Below are 15,820 nucleotides of genomic sequence, written 5' to 3'. Positions count from 1 at the left end.
AGACACGTGCAGGCGCAATGTCACACACACACACACACGTCTTCGGCACGCAACAACAAAAAGGTTAGCCGTCACTGGTCTAAGCCAAACAAAAATCATTTCCACCATTGCCCTAAATTACACAATTGAAATACTTGAACTGCCTCTCATCTATTCTGGCACTCAAAACCAGTTCTTCTAAGATTATGGGTTGCCTCCTTCCTTAGGTTTCCTGTAAAAAAAAACTGAGATAAATCCAAATCTACGCCAAAGAGTTAAAACGATTTTTTAGTACATTGGCTGAAATATAACAAACAAAACATAATAACTAATAGATAGAATGAGAATTTGGGCTGATCTGAATTACCAGCAATTCTTGCCTCAGTTGTTGAGTGAATCACCACAGTTGTTAAGTTAATAACACAGTTGTTAAGTGAATCTGGCTTCCCCTGGTCAGAAAGCCTCCAAATTTTGATCATGCTGTAATGGTCGTAAATTTGAAAAACAGCCATAAGTCACTTTTTTCAGTGCCGATGTAACTTTGAACAGTCACTAAATGAATGGTTGTAAGTTGAGGACTACCTGTAGCATCCATTCAAGATGGAGAAATTGGAAAGTAATTAGTTAAGACATAATTTGACTGGATGACTTTATCTGGCCTGGGAAATTAAACAGTCGAGTCAATTAAAACCTGAATGTGCGACTACCGAGAATATCAGTCTAGAATGGAAAATAAAATTTGTAAAAAACAAAATAACCAGTACAGAAACGTGACCGCGAAGCGAACAGGTTGACTTCAGTTCAAAAGAGACTTCAACTTTCTTTCTTTTTGTCAAGCTTTTTATTTTATATTATTTATCCATAGCAATGCGTGAATGTGTGATACCTTACATCTTAATACAAATAGACATAATATTTATAATTCTCACAATAACTATGAGTAATAATATTATTACTCATAGTTATGACATTTCATTTTCATTGTTTCATATTGTTTAAACATACCTAATACTACCGCCTTCAATTTCTAAATCTCCCTCTTGTTATTACATATATCTTGTTATATAAACATACTGTATATATATAATATATACTATTATTCCCCTCTTATTTCTATCTCTATTTTAACTATTTTTCTTTCCATATCACCGTAATATTCAAAGACGTTTCTTTCCTATTTTCCATCTTTCTCCTGTTTTGTTATTCATATTTCCCTTATTTAGCTCTTTACATCTGTTTATATTAAAGATTCATCCTTCATTCTTTCGTTATTCAGTATTTCAGTGTACACTTCTAGTATCAATCACAATCATTTAAACATATAGAGTAGATCTATTTATGTTCTTTCCCATCATCCAATCCATATGGTTCTACCATGGGTGAAATTCAGCAGGTTCTGACAGGTTCTGGAGAACCGGTAGCGGAAATTTTGAGTAGTTCGGAGAACTGGCAAATACCACTCTGGCTGGCCCCAGAATGGGGTGGGAAAGGGGAAGGATTTTGCATTATCCTTCCCCTGCTACGTCCAACAAGCCACACCCACAGAACCGGTAGTAAAAAAAATGAATTTCACCATTGGGTTTTCCTACTGTTAATACGCATGTTTACATTAATATTTTATGCATATTTAATAATACCATCATTCAATCTCTAATTTTCCAGTTGGTGCTTAATTCTTGTTCCTAATTCCCATCGTTCACTGTTCATATCTATTTATATTATAATATTATCCTAATGTCTGCCACGCTACATACTAAATAATTATCCAGTCTATATAGTTCTAATAGTAATACACATACTTTTATTAAAGCATATTCATGGATGATCTTTTCCTCTCTTTTTTTTCTATCCATCATCTCTTCCCTGCATCAGTACTTTAAGTCTTATTTTTTTTCACTTTCGTTTTTGAAAGCAAGGCAGATATTCTCGTAAAAGTTCATCCAGTGCCAAGATTTTCAGAATTTTTTTTTTTTTTTTTTGCAAAGCAGCTTCAAGAACTTCCTTGGGAGAGGAGAAGGGCACATAAATCACCTCACAAATGCTCACCAAAAAAATGCATCTTTATGGCCAGTTCTTCCATGATTCAAATCAAAGTACACGATAAAATTTGGAAAGCCCTTAAGAGTTCAGTTTGGAAGACAAAAGGGATGATGCATTTGTAAATTTGCTGCTTCTCCCTTTTTTTTACAGAGGTCATGTGGATTATTAAAAGCAATATAATCTAACATAGTTACTTTTTTTTATCATCTCCTGCACCATTTGAAAAAGTTTCCCTGGAAAATATTAGCACAGTGTTCTCCATGAGCAGAAATGAAGACTTGGCTTCCAAAGGGATCATTTTTTATTACTGAAACAGTCAACGTTTGGTCTTTATTCCTTCCAGATCACGTGCCCCATTGTTCCTTTCTATCCAGAAGTATAAGCTACCATTTTTATTTATTCAGGAACTAGTTTATAACCTGGCGTTGCCCGTGTATTTATTTATCCTAATCCATACATTTGTCCTTAAAAATAATGCCGCAACAAACATAATTTCTAATGTTGGATTTTCCCTATAACCAGAAGAAACCCCCTTGTAGAATACTGTGAAGCCATTGTCATGGCAACTCCACTGCGCTGTACACTAGAAGCCATTTTACTCCAGTAAAGTAGAAGCCATTTTAAGGCACAACAGGCTGTATCTTAACAGAACACACACCCGGAGGGGTGTTAGGAGTGTCTTAAGTCCACAGTATTTGTTTCCAGAGAGTAAGTCTTTTGTGTACCAAGTTTGGTTGAAATTGTTCGAGGCGCTCCAGAGTTATGCTGGAACATACATACACACAGCCTTTTATATATAATAAACAAACAAATAAATAAATATAAATAAATATAAATAATAATAAAAGAGGAAGATAGATTATGGGGAAAAGGTTTTTAGAAGAGAACCCTACCCTAACCAAATTCCTGTTGAATGGTGTCTTAATCCAAATTGCATGTAGTGAGGCACTTCTTCTTTCCATCCATGTCCTCAGTCTGTGAATAGCGTGAAAATTGTGAAAAGGCTATTTTTGCACACCCCAGAACAAAAGCAAGGATGCTTCGAATTTTTTTAAAAGCTCCCTATCTGGTTTCACCCTCCCCGCCCTGTCCCAGTTCACGTGGGTGAAATCTGGTGGCGAGTTAGCAGATTTCTAGAAATGTCGTTATTCGGTTTAAACATGCAAACAACCCCACCTCCCAGCGAAAAAGGAAGAGAAAAAGGCTAAACAATTTTATCCCTGCCGTTATGATTTCGGTGGCCAAAACGATAATTTTCACACGAAATAGTTGTCCTCCACAGTTAAAAACCTGCCCATCTCTGGGCACAGGTAATTCTTCGCCTTTCTAGGCAAACAATGTAACGCAAAGAAGAAAAAAGAAGGAAGAAATAGCAATTCAAGCAAGAGAGGAAATTAAAAAGAGTAGAAGGAAATAAAAGTTAAATCTAGATTAATACCAGCCCTATTTATTTGTGTGTGGCAGCAGTCAAAAAAGATCATACAATCCTGGGTTGTATAAACAGAGGCATAGAATCAAAACCACGTGAAGTATTAGTGCCGCTTTAGAAAGCCTTAGTAAAGCCACACCTGGAATACTGCATCCAGTTTTGGTCACCACATTACAAAAACGAGGTTGAAACTTGGGGTGGGGGGGAGGAATGCAAAGAAGAGCAACAAAGAGGATTAGGGGACTGGAGACTAAAACATATGAAGAACAGTTGCAGGAACTGGGTATGTCTAGTTTAATGAAAAGAAGGACTAGGGGAGACATGATAGCATTGTTCCAATATCTCAGGGGTTGCCACAAAGAAGAGGGAGTCAAACTATTCTCCAAGGCACCTGAGGGCAGAACAAGAAGCAATGGGTGGAAACTAATCAAGGAGAGAAGCAACTTAGAACTGAGGAGAAATTTCCTGACAATCAGAACAATTAACCAGTGGAACATCTTGCCTTCATAAGTTGTGAATGCTCCAACATTGGAAGTTTTAAAGAAGAAACTGGACAGCCACTGTCTGAAATAGTATAGGGTCGCTTGCTTGAGCAGGGGATTGGATAAGAAAACTCCAAGGTCCATTCCTGCTCTATTCTGATTGATTGGTTGGTTGATTGATTGATTAAATTATTTCTGTTGTATCTTTGTGTCTGTCATTGTAAATCATTGTTGCTTCCATTGCATCCCTAGTCCAGTTTTATCCCAAGCCCACTCATGCTATTCTAAGCAACCTACCCTGTTTTCCTGAAAGTAAGACCTACCCAGATAATAAGCCGAATCGGGCTTTTGAGCACATGCGCTAAAATAAACCATCCCCCCAAATTAAGCCCTCCACAAAAATATTGCAACACAGCAGCAGCCATGAGGTGACCACACTCACCGCCTCCTCGATCTCAAAATTAATAAGACCTCCCCGACAATAAGGCCGACCGCTTATTTCCAGGGTCAAAAGAAAAGAAGACCCTGTCTTATTTTCAGGGAAACACAGTCGTTGTAATCTAATATCCACCTCGCAAAGCCAGCGTTTTGCTGCTAAGTCCCACCAACTCAGAAGTACATGTGATATGCTGACACACAGATTTGGGGAGAAGGCATTTTTGAGATGCCTTGAGGTCTGTTTGTTTGTTTTATTATTTCGTTTGTTTTATTGGATTTATATGCCGCCCTTCTCTCAAAGGACTCAGGGCGGCGTACAGCATTAAAAAACACATATTACAAAACTTAAAAGAAAATTAGAAACAATCCAAGAAACAAACCGAATTAATATAACACTAACACTTTAAAAATTAGATAAAATTAACAGGCCAGGACAGCTTGCTGGAAAAGCCAACTTTTTAGGGCACGTCGGAAGGACCAGAGGTCGGGGATTATGCAAAGCTCCGGGGGCAGCTCATTCCAGAGGACCTTTGATTTTTGTCCTGCAGGCGTGCCCACAGCCCCACGCAATGTCATTTCCAACGTGAATGAGACATCGTTAGTGCTGGAGTGGAGCGAACCCCGAGACGCGGGCGGGAGGGATGACTTGCTGTACAACATCATCTGCAAGAAGTGTAGCGTGGAGCGCCGGCTGTGCATGCGATGCGATGACAACGTGGAATTCGTCCCCCGCCAACTCGGCTTGACCGAGAGGCACATCTACATCAGCAACCTGATGGCCCACACGCAGTACACCTTTGAAATCCAAGCGGTGAACGGCGTCTCCAGCAAAAGCCTCCAAAACCCACAATTTGCCTCGGTCAACATCACCACCAATCAGGCAGGTGAGTACTTCTGCAAAGGATACTACAATTCTTTCCCTCCCTGGAACCTTCTCCTTTGCACCAGCGAGGGTCCTTCTGGATTAAGTTAGGGATCTTGTTCCTGCCAAAGAAATAATAATAATGTCCCGGGAGATAGCATTAGAACTCTGACCTAACCAAAAAAAATTGTTGCAAAGAAATCAAATGGGTTGTTAATTTTGTTTGAAGTATTTACAAGTGAGGTAATGCAAGTGATATTGCAAACAATTGTTCTTCTCCCAATGTCTAAACACTTAGCGCAGCAGCCCGGCTCCAAGGTTGATTTTTTTAAAAAAATGAATTTGGATATGTAGACCTGTACTGAAATGGGCAAGTAGATAACAGCTGGAAGGGGAAGGATATAACACAGACCAAACATGCTACATAGAAGAGAAGAGAAGAGAAGAGAAGAGTAGAGTAGAATAATAGAATAGAATAGAATAGAATAGAATAGAATAGAATAGAATAGAATAGAATTCTTTATTGGCCAAGTGTGATTGGACACACAAGGAATTTGTCTTTGGTGCTCTCAGTGTACATAAAGAAAAATAAAATAGAATACATTCATCAAGAATCATAAGATACAACACTTAGTGAAAGTCATAGGTTACTAATAAGCAATCAAGTTATACTAGGAAACAAATAAAAACAGTATAAATTGTAAAGATACAAGCAACATGATTATACTCATACTGTAAGTGGGGAGAGATAGGTACTAGGAAGGAAGAGAAGAATAATAGTAATACAGTTTTAGTAAATTATTGACAGTGTTGTGGGAATTAGTTGTTAAGCAGAGTGATGGCTTTTGGGTGAAAACTGTCCTTGTGTCTAGTTGTTCTGGTGTAGTTTTTAAGGTAGAAGTTGAAACAATTTATGTCCATATGAGGGGTCTGTAGATATTTTCACAGCCCTCTTTTTGACGCGTGCAGTGTATAGGTCCTCAATGGAAGGCAGGTTAGTAGCAATTGTTTTTTTCTGCAGTTCTAATTATCCTCTGAAGTCCGTGTCTGTCTTGTTTGGTTGCAGAGCCAAACCAGACAGTTATGGAGGTGCAGATGACAGACTCAATAATTCCTCCGTAGAACTGAATCAGCAGCTCCTTGGGCGGTTTGAGCTTCCTGGGTTGGCGCAGAAAGAACATTCTTTGTTGTGCTTTTTTGATGACATTTTTTATGTTGTGTCCATTTTATATGTGTATGTACAGATGTGTAGTTCTTGTTTCATAAAGTCACAATGGCTTTGTTTTTTTTAATGAGACGCCCCAAATTTGAAATTGCAATTCTCTGGCAAGAAAGCTACTACCATAGTAGTATCCTTTATTCTGGGCTGCCAGCATTCGAGAATAATGTTGTGATCTATGCAGGGGGAGAAGAATAAAAAGAGTTTTAGAAGAATAAGAAGTTTTATTTCTGTGGGGTCCTTGGTTGTTTTCTTGCAGACATTTCATTATCCAACCAAGTAACATCATCGGTGCTACAAGGGTGTGGGGTTTGCTCTTTGTTTATATACTAGTGGCTGGCCCTGTTGGTGTGGGTCCTGTTGAGCATTCTTGGTGGTTCCTTGATTAAGCTGTTGTTTACTATTAGCTTGTTTGTTTGAGTTGATAGTCCCTTGATTTGCTGATAAAGCAATCTATTAGTATCTAAACAGAGATCAAATCTCACTCCTTTCTAGTATTGATGATGTTGTCCTGGTTGGTAATGAGACATCTGCAAAAAAAGCCACCAAGCTCAGAGAGCACCAAGGCCACAGGTCAACCCTGTTCTGAGCGAGGCTTCCCAAGAGCATGAAGCAAACTCCTTGTCCCGACAAAAAACACTTTTATTAATTGACTGTGAATTCTGTTCATCACATCCAGCCAAGTCTTTTGAGGAAGGATTTACAGTCACAGACCTTATCTGGCTTGGGGAGCTGCCAGGCTGATATCTGCAAATCTTGGCCAGGAGTCTCGGAGAGTCATGAACCAATTAAGTGAACTAATTGTCTCCTGCAAAACTCCACTCCCCTTTTGCTCCTCTTTTATTTCCTCTGGGAGGGGCTATTCATCGTCCACCTCCCAAGTTGACCCCTGTTCTTTAGCTCTTCCCTTTGTCTGGCAACTCTGCGCATGCGCACACTGGGAACAGGCTCCAGCTGTTCGTCTGTCTCACTGATATCTGACTCTGAAGGCAGCTGATAACTGTCAGACGGCCCTGGCCCCCTCTCTGCCTCCGACACAGAGCCCTCATCAGAGCCTTCCCCAGACTCCAGGACTGGCCCATGTTCCTTCCCAACCTCCTCACTGTTGGAATCCGCTGCCAGCTCCACTGGCCGATGGCGGGCCACAGCAAACCCCGAGCTACAAATACTCTCTTTTATCGCTAGCCTTATTTCTTTAGGACAGAACAGGCCTTCCTGCAGAGTGTCTCTCCTAGCAAAAGTGAACTAACTGTTCACTCTCAATAAATTGCTTCACACTGCCCTTTTGTGCACCGTGAATGCCATTTGAAAATGGTGTGACCATTAAGCTGTATGAAATGGCAGGGTGGCTACTGCAGAGCATTTGACCTTCACAATTATTATTATTATTATTATTGTGTAATAATAATAAAAAATATTATTATTCAACTCATAATAAACACTACAGGATAGCCACCAAGAAACGATCCTAGATGTCCAATCCAGCATTCATGCAAGGTGTCACGGTAATGATGACTTAAAGCTGACCAGCCAATGTAAGATGGTGACATGAGGATGAGTCAGCGAGGTTACTGCCGCTTTAAGAAGTTGTCTATATAAGAGAGGCCATATAACGGTGCCTTTCTCTCCTCGTATATCTCTCTCCTCGTGTTCTATCTCCATTGTGGTTATCCATGTAGAGTTGAAGATTGATTGATTGGTATTTGCCTAACAGGTATATGTATATATAAGTCTTGTCTATAAACCACTGTTTGAAAGACAAAACCTCTGTATACTGTATTTTGCTCCTGGGTTGTCTGAAAATAGTAGTCAAGCTGTTCGCAAGGAATCTTCTGTTGCCAGGAGAACCGTGGTGTTGTTCAGAGCAGGGACTTAACTTTAACCGAGGTGGAGAGAAATACTAACAATTCCCACCTTTTGCAGCTCCTTCCGCAGTTCCCACAATGCATATGCACGGCAGCTCCGGAAGTAGCATGACCCTTTCTTGGGAGCCCCCAAAGCAGCCGAACGGGATCATCTTGGACTACGAGATCAAGTACTTCGAGAAGGTAGATGTCTTTTCCTGGTACAAGCTGAGTCCCAAGCAAGGGCTTGGAATAAGCTGGTATTTCACTGAGACAGAAACTTCTCAGCTCCGTAGAGACTTTTACTGGGCTTCTGTTCTCAATCAGAGGGGAAACAGTGGTGCCAATTAATTGTAGCTGATGCGCGGGAAGTGGGAACCAGAAGGACCCCAGTTCACATCTCTCACTCAAGTCCCGTAGATCAGGGGTCTCCAGACCTGGCAGCTTTAAGACTTGTGGACTTCGACTCCCAGAATTCCCCAGCCAGCATGCATGGACTTCCAACTCTCTTTAGCTAGAGGAATTCAGGGAGTTGAAGTTCACAAGTCTTAAAGTTGCCAGGTTTGGAGACCCCTGTCTTAAATTATGATAAACCATCTTCTGTTTTCTACCATCATGGGCCACTTTCTTTCAAGGGTGGGGCCAGAGCTGGAAGAAAGTGGGACAATCCTTTCTTGAACTTTGATTTGTCTTCTTTCTAAGAGTTTCTCTCCTCCCTTTCTCTCTCTCTATCTCTCTGTCTTTCTCTCTCTCCATCTCTCCATCCATCACTCTCTCTCTTGCTCTATTTCTGTCTCCCTCCCCCTCTCTCCCTCTCTCTCTCCTCCCTCTCCATCTCTCTCCCTCTCTCTCTCCTCCCTCTCCCTCTCTCTCTCTCTCCCCCTCTCCCTCCTCCTCTCTCTCTCCTCTCTCTCTCCCTCCCTCCCCCTCTCTCTCCCCCTCTCCCTCCTCCTCTCTCTCTCCCTCTCTCCTCTCTCTCTCCCTCCCCCTCTCTCCCTCCCCCCCTATCTCTCCCTCTCTCTCTCCCCCTCTCCCTCTCTCCTCTATCTCTCCCTCTCTCTCCTTCCCTCTCTATCTCCCTCTCTCTCCCCCCTCTCTCTCCCTCCCTCCCTCTCTCCCTCTCTCTCTCGTAGGTGACATGGGGAAAGAAAGAAAACTTTACCAATGCCTCAAACAATGGCTTTATAACAGCTATAGCTGCCAGTTGCCTGCTCCTACCATAGATGCATCAATATCTCCAGATTTTTATCTCCAGATTTCTATTTATAATATGGGAGTTATGAGTCAAGCATGCTACATGGGGATTGTTGCCAGAATGGTTAGAGGAAAATACATGACGTTCCTCCAACAGTTGGCAGCATTATTTAGATGATGATGATGATAAGGATGGTTAAAATAGAAAGATTTCCCATCTAAAGGAGAAATGTCTATTACCAAAACTCAGCTCTTTGGGTGTCTGTACTCTCAACTTTGCCTTCCCTCAACGGCCTCCCATTGAGCCGGCTGACATGCACACCCCAGGACTAATCACATTCAGACAAGTTGTTTTCAGAACAGTCACTTCAAGCCTAGGTTGGTATGGAGCTGTTTTATTTTTTTCTCCCTGCCGGGTGACCTTGAGGCAGAGTCTCAGGGAGATACAGCAGTTACTTTCGCTTTCCCTTCCAAGCATTCCCCCTCCCATCCTCCCTCCCCAGAGTTCAGGGCAGACTTGTCGCCGCATGGTAGAGAAGCGAAAGCAAGCATAAGGCGGCAGCCGACACTGGATCAGACTAGACATAATCCAGGCACGTCGCCCAATAGTAGGGAAGGGCTGGATTCTGTTCTGAGATGCATCTTCCCTCTTTTCCACAGCAAGGCCAGACTGATGGCATTGCCAACACCGTCACCAGCCAGAAGAACGCGGTGCGCCTGGAAGGACTGAAGCCTAACGCTGCCTTCATAGTGCAGGTCCGGGCTCGCACTGTGGCAGGGTACGGCCAATACAGCTTTCCCATGGAGTTTCGGACACAGGTTGATGATGGTATGCAATTTTTCATCCCACCCCACCACCTCTTCCACCCTGCTCTCCTGCTCTCCTTTGCTAAACCATTGTCCTTTGTCTCGTCCCACTTGGAATAGGCTCCAGTAGCAAGAGCTTCCAGGAACTGCCCCTAATTGTTGGCTCAGCCACAGCAGGACTTGTCTTCGTGATCGCGGTAGTGGTGATCGCCATCGTCTGCTTCAGGTACCATCTCTCGAAGGGCTTGGGGCTACATGGGCACCAGAGCTGAAGGAACCGGAGGAAACAAGTTAGATAGCAAGAACATGACCTAAATCTCGGAAAGTTTGAATCCCCTGTTGTGGCCGGCTAGTGGCAGCAGAGTCGGTCAGTGAGGAGGTTGAGAGGGGGAGGGGGGTGACTGCAAACAGTCACTAAACGAACTGTTGCAAGTTGAGGACTATCCATTTGGTTATCTGCAAGGGGTGTCAGGGCAGTGAAGGTCTTCCAGGTTGGGTGACCTGCAGTGGTGGGACTTAATTTTTCTTACTACTGGTTCCGTGGGCATGGCAGTGGAAGGAAACTGTAGCATGGAGGCGGGGCCAGTCAGAGGTGGTATTTACTGGTTCTCCAAACTACTCCAAACTTCCACTCCCAGTTCTCCAGAACTGGTTAGAACCTGCTGAATAGCACCTCTGGTGATCTGGCGGTCATACTGAATCCTAGGCCATGTCCAACTTTGGAAGCTTGGATGGACGGTGAAATGTGATACCTTCTGTTGCCACATTGGCCCATTTCTGTTTGAGACAACACTGGTTACTTTGGGCGGGTGCCTCTTCCATCATCAGAACGGATTGCATCTCCTACCTGGTGCAAACCACTTCATCAAAGCGACTCCCAATTGCTCCATACAGGCGTAATGGATAATAAGCAGGGTTGGGTGATTGTAGCTGTTGCAGCTTTGGAGACAAGGATTCTTACCAAAGCAAAGCTGTGGAAATCCAGCTGTTGGTACATGATCTCTGATTGGAAAATTGGGGTTTATATAAAGTAGGTTTGAAAATAAAGGGGTGTTTTCCACCCCTCTCCCTTATATATAAAGCTTAATCAATCCTTAAAGTTTGTAAAGTATTATTGGTTTATGTTAAGAGGCAGTTAAAATAGAGTAAAGCTTAAAAAAAAGATGTGTTATAACTTATTAATTTTACAGATATTTTTTAAAGAAAAATATAATCTTTAAAAATTTAGAAAAAGTATTCCCCCCCCCCCTTCAGGGTTAAAAAATGTGATTTTTATTAATAGGAATTAGGATCGTCTATAAATATTAATCAGGAGACATAAATATATATTGTTTCCCCCAGCAAGGCAAATCAGAGATTGTTAAATCAATTATTTTATCCAAAGAAGAGAATATATTTAATTCTGTTTCTGTTTGAAAATTGCTTCTGGACTGTATGCTTGTGATGAGGTGTTTGTGTGTGTGTGAAATGTTAACTTTGTTTTTGTTGGTTAGACAGCTTTGTTGTAATAGAAATGGCTAGTGCATATACTATTGTATAAAAGTAAAAAGTTGAGGTTCTTACATTATCTTCTACATAAACCTATATCTTATATAAACTCTCTTCTATAAAGAGAGTTGGAAGTCAAGCCCTTTATTTTTCTTTTTTCCTTTTCCAAGCCACATTTTCTCTTTTTCCCTTTCCTAATTTTCCATTACTTTTTTTTTATTTTCCTCTAGATCTTATATTTTGAGAAAAATTAATAAAATTTAAAAATCGGGGTTTAAATTTTCCCGAAAATGGTGAAAGCCATTGCAATTCAATATACAGTAGGTCGGATTTTGGGGATAATTTGCATTGTGGGTGATTTTTCCTCTCTTTCTTGGACAGGAAGCAGCAAAATAACACCGAATCGGAGTACACGGAGAAACTGCAGCAATACAGTGAGTATCACCCGATTGTGACAATGCCCCCCCCCCAAAAAAAACCGTGTGTCAGCTCAATAAAGTAGGCCAGACTAAATAGCCAATAACATATACCTGTGTTTCCCTGAAAATAAGAGAGGGTCTTATTTTCTTTTGACCCCCCCTAAAATAAGCCTTGGCCTTATTTTTGGGAAGGTCTTATTACCGTATTTTTCAGAGTATAAGACACACCGGAGTATAAGACGCACCAAGGTTTTGAAGAGGCAATTTTTTTAAAAAAAGTTTTTGCACTCTGCAAACCTCCAAAAAACAGACCTGTTTCCCCCCCCCCAAAAAAAAAAAACAGGCATGGATAGCCTTTAGGAGGCTTGTAGAGTACTCCATGGGGGGTCAAAAACGAGCAAAAACCGATCCATTTTTCATGAAAATTGTCTCATTTTTTGTCAAGATAAGGGCATGGATAGCCTTTAGGAGACTTATAAAATGCTCCTGGGGGCTAGGGGGGCAAAAATGAGCAAACAACAGCCTGTTTTTGCTCATTTCTGCCCTCCCCAGCCCCCAGGAGCTCTCTGAAAGCATCCATAAGGCTATGCACGGACATTTTGATGAAGGGGGCGGGATTTCGGGAGGCAAAAAATGCTGTATTCAGTGTATAAGACACACCCAGATTTTCAGCCTCTTTTTTGAGGGGAAAAAGGTGCGTCTTATACTCCGAAAAATACTGTATTTTTGAAGTACGGGAGGCGGCGAGCGTGGTCACCTCATGGCTGCTGCTGTGTTGCAATATTTTCGCGGAGGGCTTAACTTTTGGGGGAGGGTTTATTTTAGCGCATGCGCTCAAAAGCCCAGTTGGGCTTATTATCCTGGGGAGGTCTTATTTTTAGGGAAACAGGGTACTATTTTTATTGTAACAGCTATAGAAAAGAATTTTTCAAGTCCGAATCTGTTTCCTCTTTCCTCTCTTTATTTACACGTGAACCAAGATGGAGCTTGTATGAAACAATTTCTCATGTTATTTTCTTGGGCTGGGCTCAAGCCCCTGAAGGTTTGCCTTGGTAGCAATTTTTCCTCCTACCCCTCAAGGCCATTCCCTCTTCTCTCTACAGCATGATGCTTGTCAAAATTGGCCTTGTACCCTCTCTAGATATTTTCTTACTTTTCCATTACTGCCGTGTAAGGATCAGGTTCTTGCACTATGAATGGAGTTCAATGTTATCCACATGTGCAATTCACATCACCTTTCATGCCCCTAGGGCAGAGGTCTTCAAATGCGGCAACTTTAAGACTCGTGGACTTCAACTCCCAGAATTCTCCAGCCAGCTGGCTGGAGAATTCTGGGAGTTGAAGTCCACGAGTCTTAAAGTTGCCAAGTTTGGGGACCCCAGTCCTAGGGAGGCTGCCGTGGTGATTGGTTTCTTCCTAATTTGGCTTCCGTAGAGTGGATATATATAAAAAGAAGCTACCCTCAAAAAAGGCAGTTTTCTAAACTCTGATCATTAGAAATAACACTTAGACTTATATACTGCTTTACAGTCACTTTCTAAGCAATTTACAGAGTCAGCCAATTGCCCCCAACAATTTGGGTCCTCATTTTACCCACCTCGGAAGGATGGAAGGATGAGTCAACCTTGAGCCTGGTGAGATTTGAACTGCCAAATTGCAGTCAGCAGAAGTAGCCTGCAGTACTGCACTCTAACCACTGCGGCTCATTAGCTAAATTGTCTACGGAGATTCTCAATCACCCAGGTCATGCTTGTCCCAAAGGTGATTTTTTTTCAAAAGGCAACTGGAATTTCTTGGTTTTTCCTTGAAGACATTTCGAGGAGCGAAACATCTTCAAGGAAAAACAAAGTCCAGTTGCCTTTTGGGCCAGGGGGGAGGGGGGGAACACCTTTGGAACTTAGCTAGATTGGTATCCCCTAAACCAGGGTTTTCTCAAGCTTAGCAATTTTTTAGATGTATGGACTTCATCGCCCAGAATTCCACAGGGAATTCTAAGAGTAGACGTCCATGCATGCTGGTTGGAAAATTCTGGGAGTTGATGCTCACGCTTCTTAAAGTTGCTAAAGATGACAAACACAAATTTCAAATTTTAGTTTTATGGATTTTTACCGATTTGAACCATTTATTTATTAGGCAACTTTTATCTACGATCTACCAAAGGAACTCTGTATGGTAAACATAGATAACAACATAATTCCAATGTGCAATCAGTTAAGGAAAAAGTAACTCCAGACCCCTAAACCTCATTCCTAACATATTGTATATAGTTTAAACCTATGCCAGGGTTCCATTAATATCCTGGCCTCAGCACCTGGGGAAGAGCCAGCTCTTAAAACTTTCCAGAAAGCTAATACAATATGGCTTGCTTTATTGCTTATAAGTTGATTTATTGATGATTTTGCTAAAACTAGACATATCTTGAACTGGTTTTCCATATTTATTGGTTATAAACAAAGCATCTTTATTATGCAATGTTATTACGTGAAGATTAGTAATGACGGACTGTCTTCGCATTCTGGTCTTTTAAATGTTATTTAATTAGTTTGTTGTGCACACTGTGTTAAAAGGCAGTGCTATAAATTATTTGTCATTATAATTATAAAATAATTTATAGTCTGACTTTTTACACAGATAATTTATATGGCTGTATTTCATGTAATGGTTGTTGTTGTTGCTGCATTATTATTATTATTTTCAAAATATTTGCTCCGAAGAATAGTCAGCAAATCGGGTAATTTAGGATCCCTTTATTGCCCATGTCTAGGAATTGTCAAAATTCCTTCATATCCATGTTGTCATGTGGTCCCAAGCAAAGGAGGGGTTTTGTTTGTAAATTAAATGTTGTGAGGTCATATAGTTCTTGTGAAAATGGGTTTACCTAATCAAGGTTTTTTTTTCCCCAGTTGTGTAATTTGCTATTTCCAATCACCAAGATAATCAGGAAGAAAATATTTATATTGTATATTTACTGTGTCTGTATCTCTATTTATCTAACACTATTTCTCTCTATCTCTGTGCCTTTCTATAGCTATCAATCGTCTACCTATCTAAATGTGTCTGTCGGAGTCTATATCTCTCCCTATCTCGCTCCCACCCTCTCTCGTTATCTATCTATCTATCTACCTATCTATCTATCTATGTGTGTGTGTGTCTATATCTCTCCCTCCCTCCCCCCCTCTCTTTATCTACCTACCTATTTATATGTGTTTGTCTGTCTGTCTGTCTATATCTCTCCCTCCCTCTCTCTGTCTGTCTATCTATCTATCTATCTATCTATCTATCTATCTATCTATCTATCTATCTATATGCGCCTGTCTCTCTATATCTCTCCCTCCCTCCCCCCTCTCTCTTTATCTATCTATTTGCCTATCTATATGTGTCTGTCTATCTGTCTATATCTCTCCCTCCCTCCCTCTGTCTCTCTCTTTATCTATCTATCTATCTATCTATCTATCTATCTATCTATCTATCTGCGCCTGTCTCTCTATATCTCTCCCTCCCTCCCCCCTCTCTCTTTATCTATCTATTTGCCTATCTATATGTGTCTGTCTATCTGTCTATATCTCTCCCTCCCTCCCTCTGTCTCTCTCTTTATCTATCTATCTATCTATCTATCTAT

At 41.1% G+C, this 15,820-nt stretch overlaps 1 protein-coding gene across 1 annotated transcript in view; it reads left to right on the top strand.

The window, feature by feature from the left end:
• The window catches only part of EPHB3 (EPH receptor B3), a 158,553-nt gene that overhangs the window by 123,127 nt on the left and 19,606 nt on the right, over window positions 1–15,820 (top strand). The window contains exons 5-9 of the mRNA XM_081953620.1: window positions 4,917–5,252; window positions 8,373–8,497; window positions 10,148–10,316; window positions 10,415–10,520; window positions 12,164–12,216. Of these exons, the coding sequence (XP_081809746.1) occupies window positions 4,917–5,252; window positions 8,373–8,497; window positions 10,148–10,316; window positions 10,415–10,520; window positions 12,164–12,216 (789 nt within the window). The remainder of the gene's footprint in view (window positions 1–4,916; window positions 5,253–8,372; window positions 8,498–10,147; window positions 10,317–10,414; window positions 10,521–12,163; window positions 12,217–15,820) is intronic.

This window comes from Natrix helvetica (assembly GCF_964273705.1).
Source record: "Natrix helvetica genome assembly, chromosome: 5".
NCBI classification, from domain to species: Eukaryota; Metazoa; Chordata; class Lepidosauria; order Squamata; family Natricidae; genus Natrix; species Natrix helvetica.
This window is presented reverse-complemented; position numbering and strand designations above follow the sequence as displayed.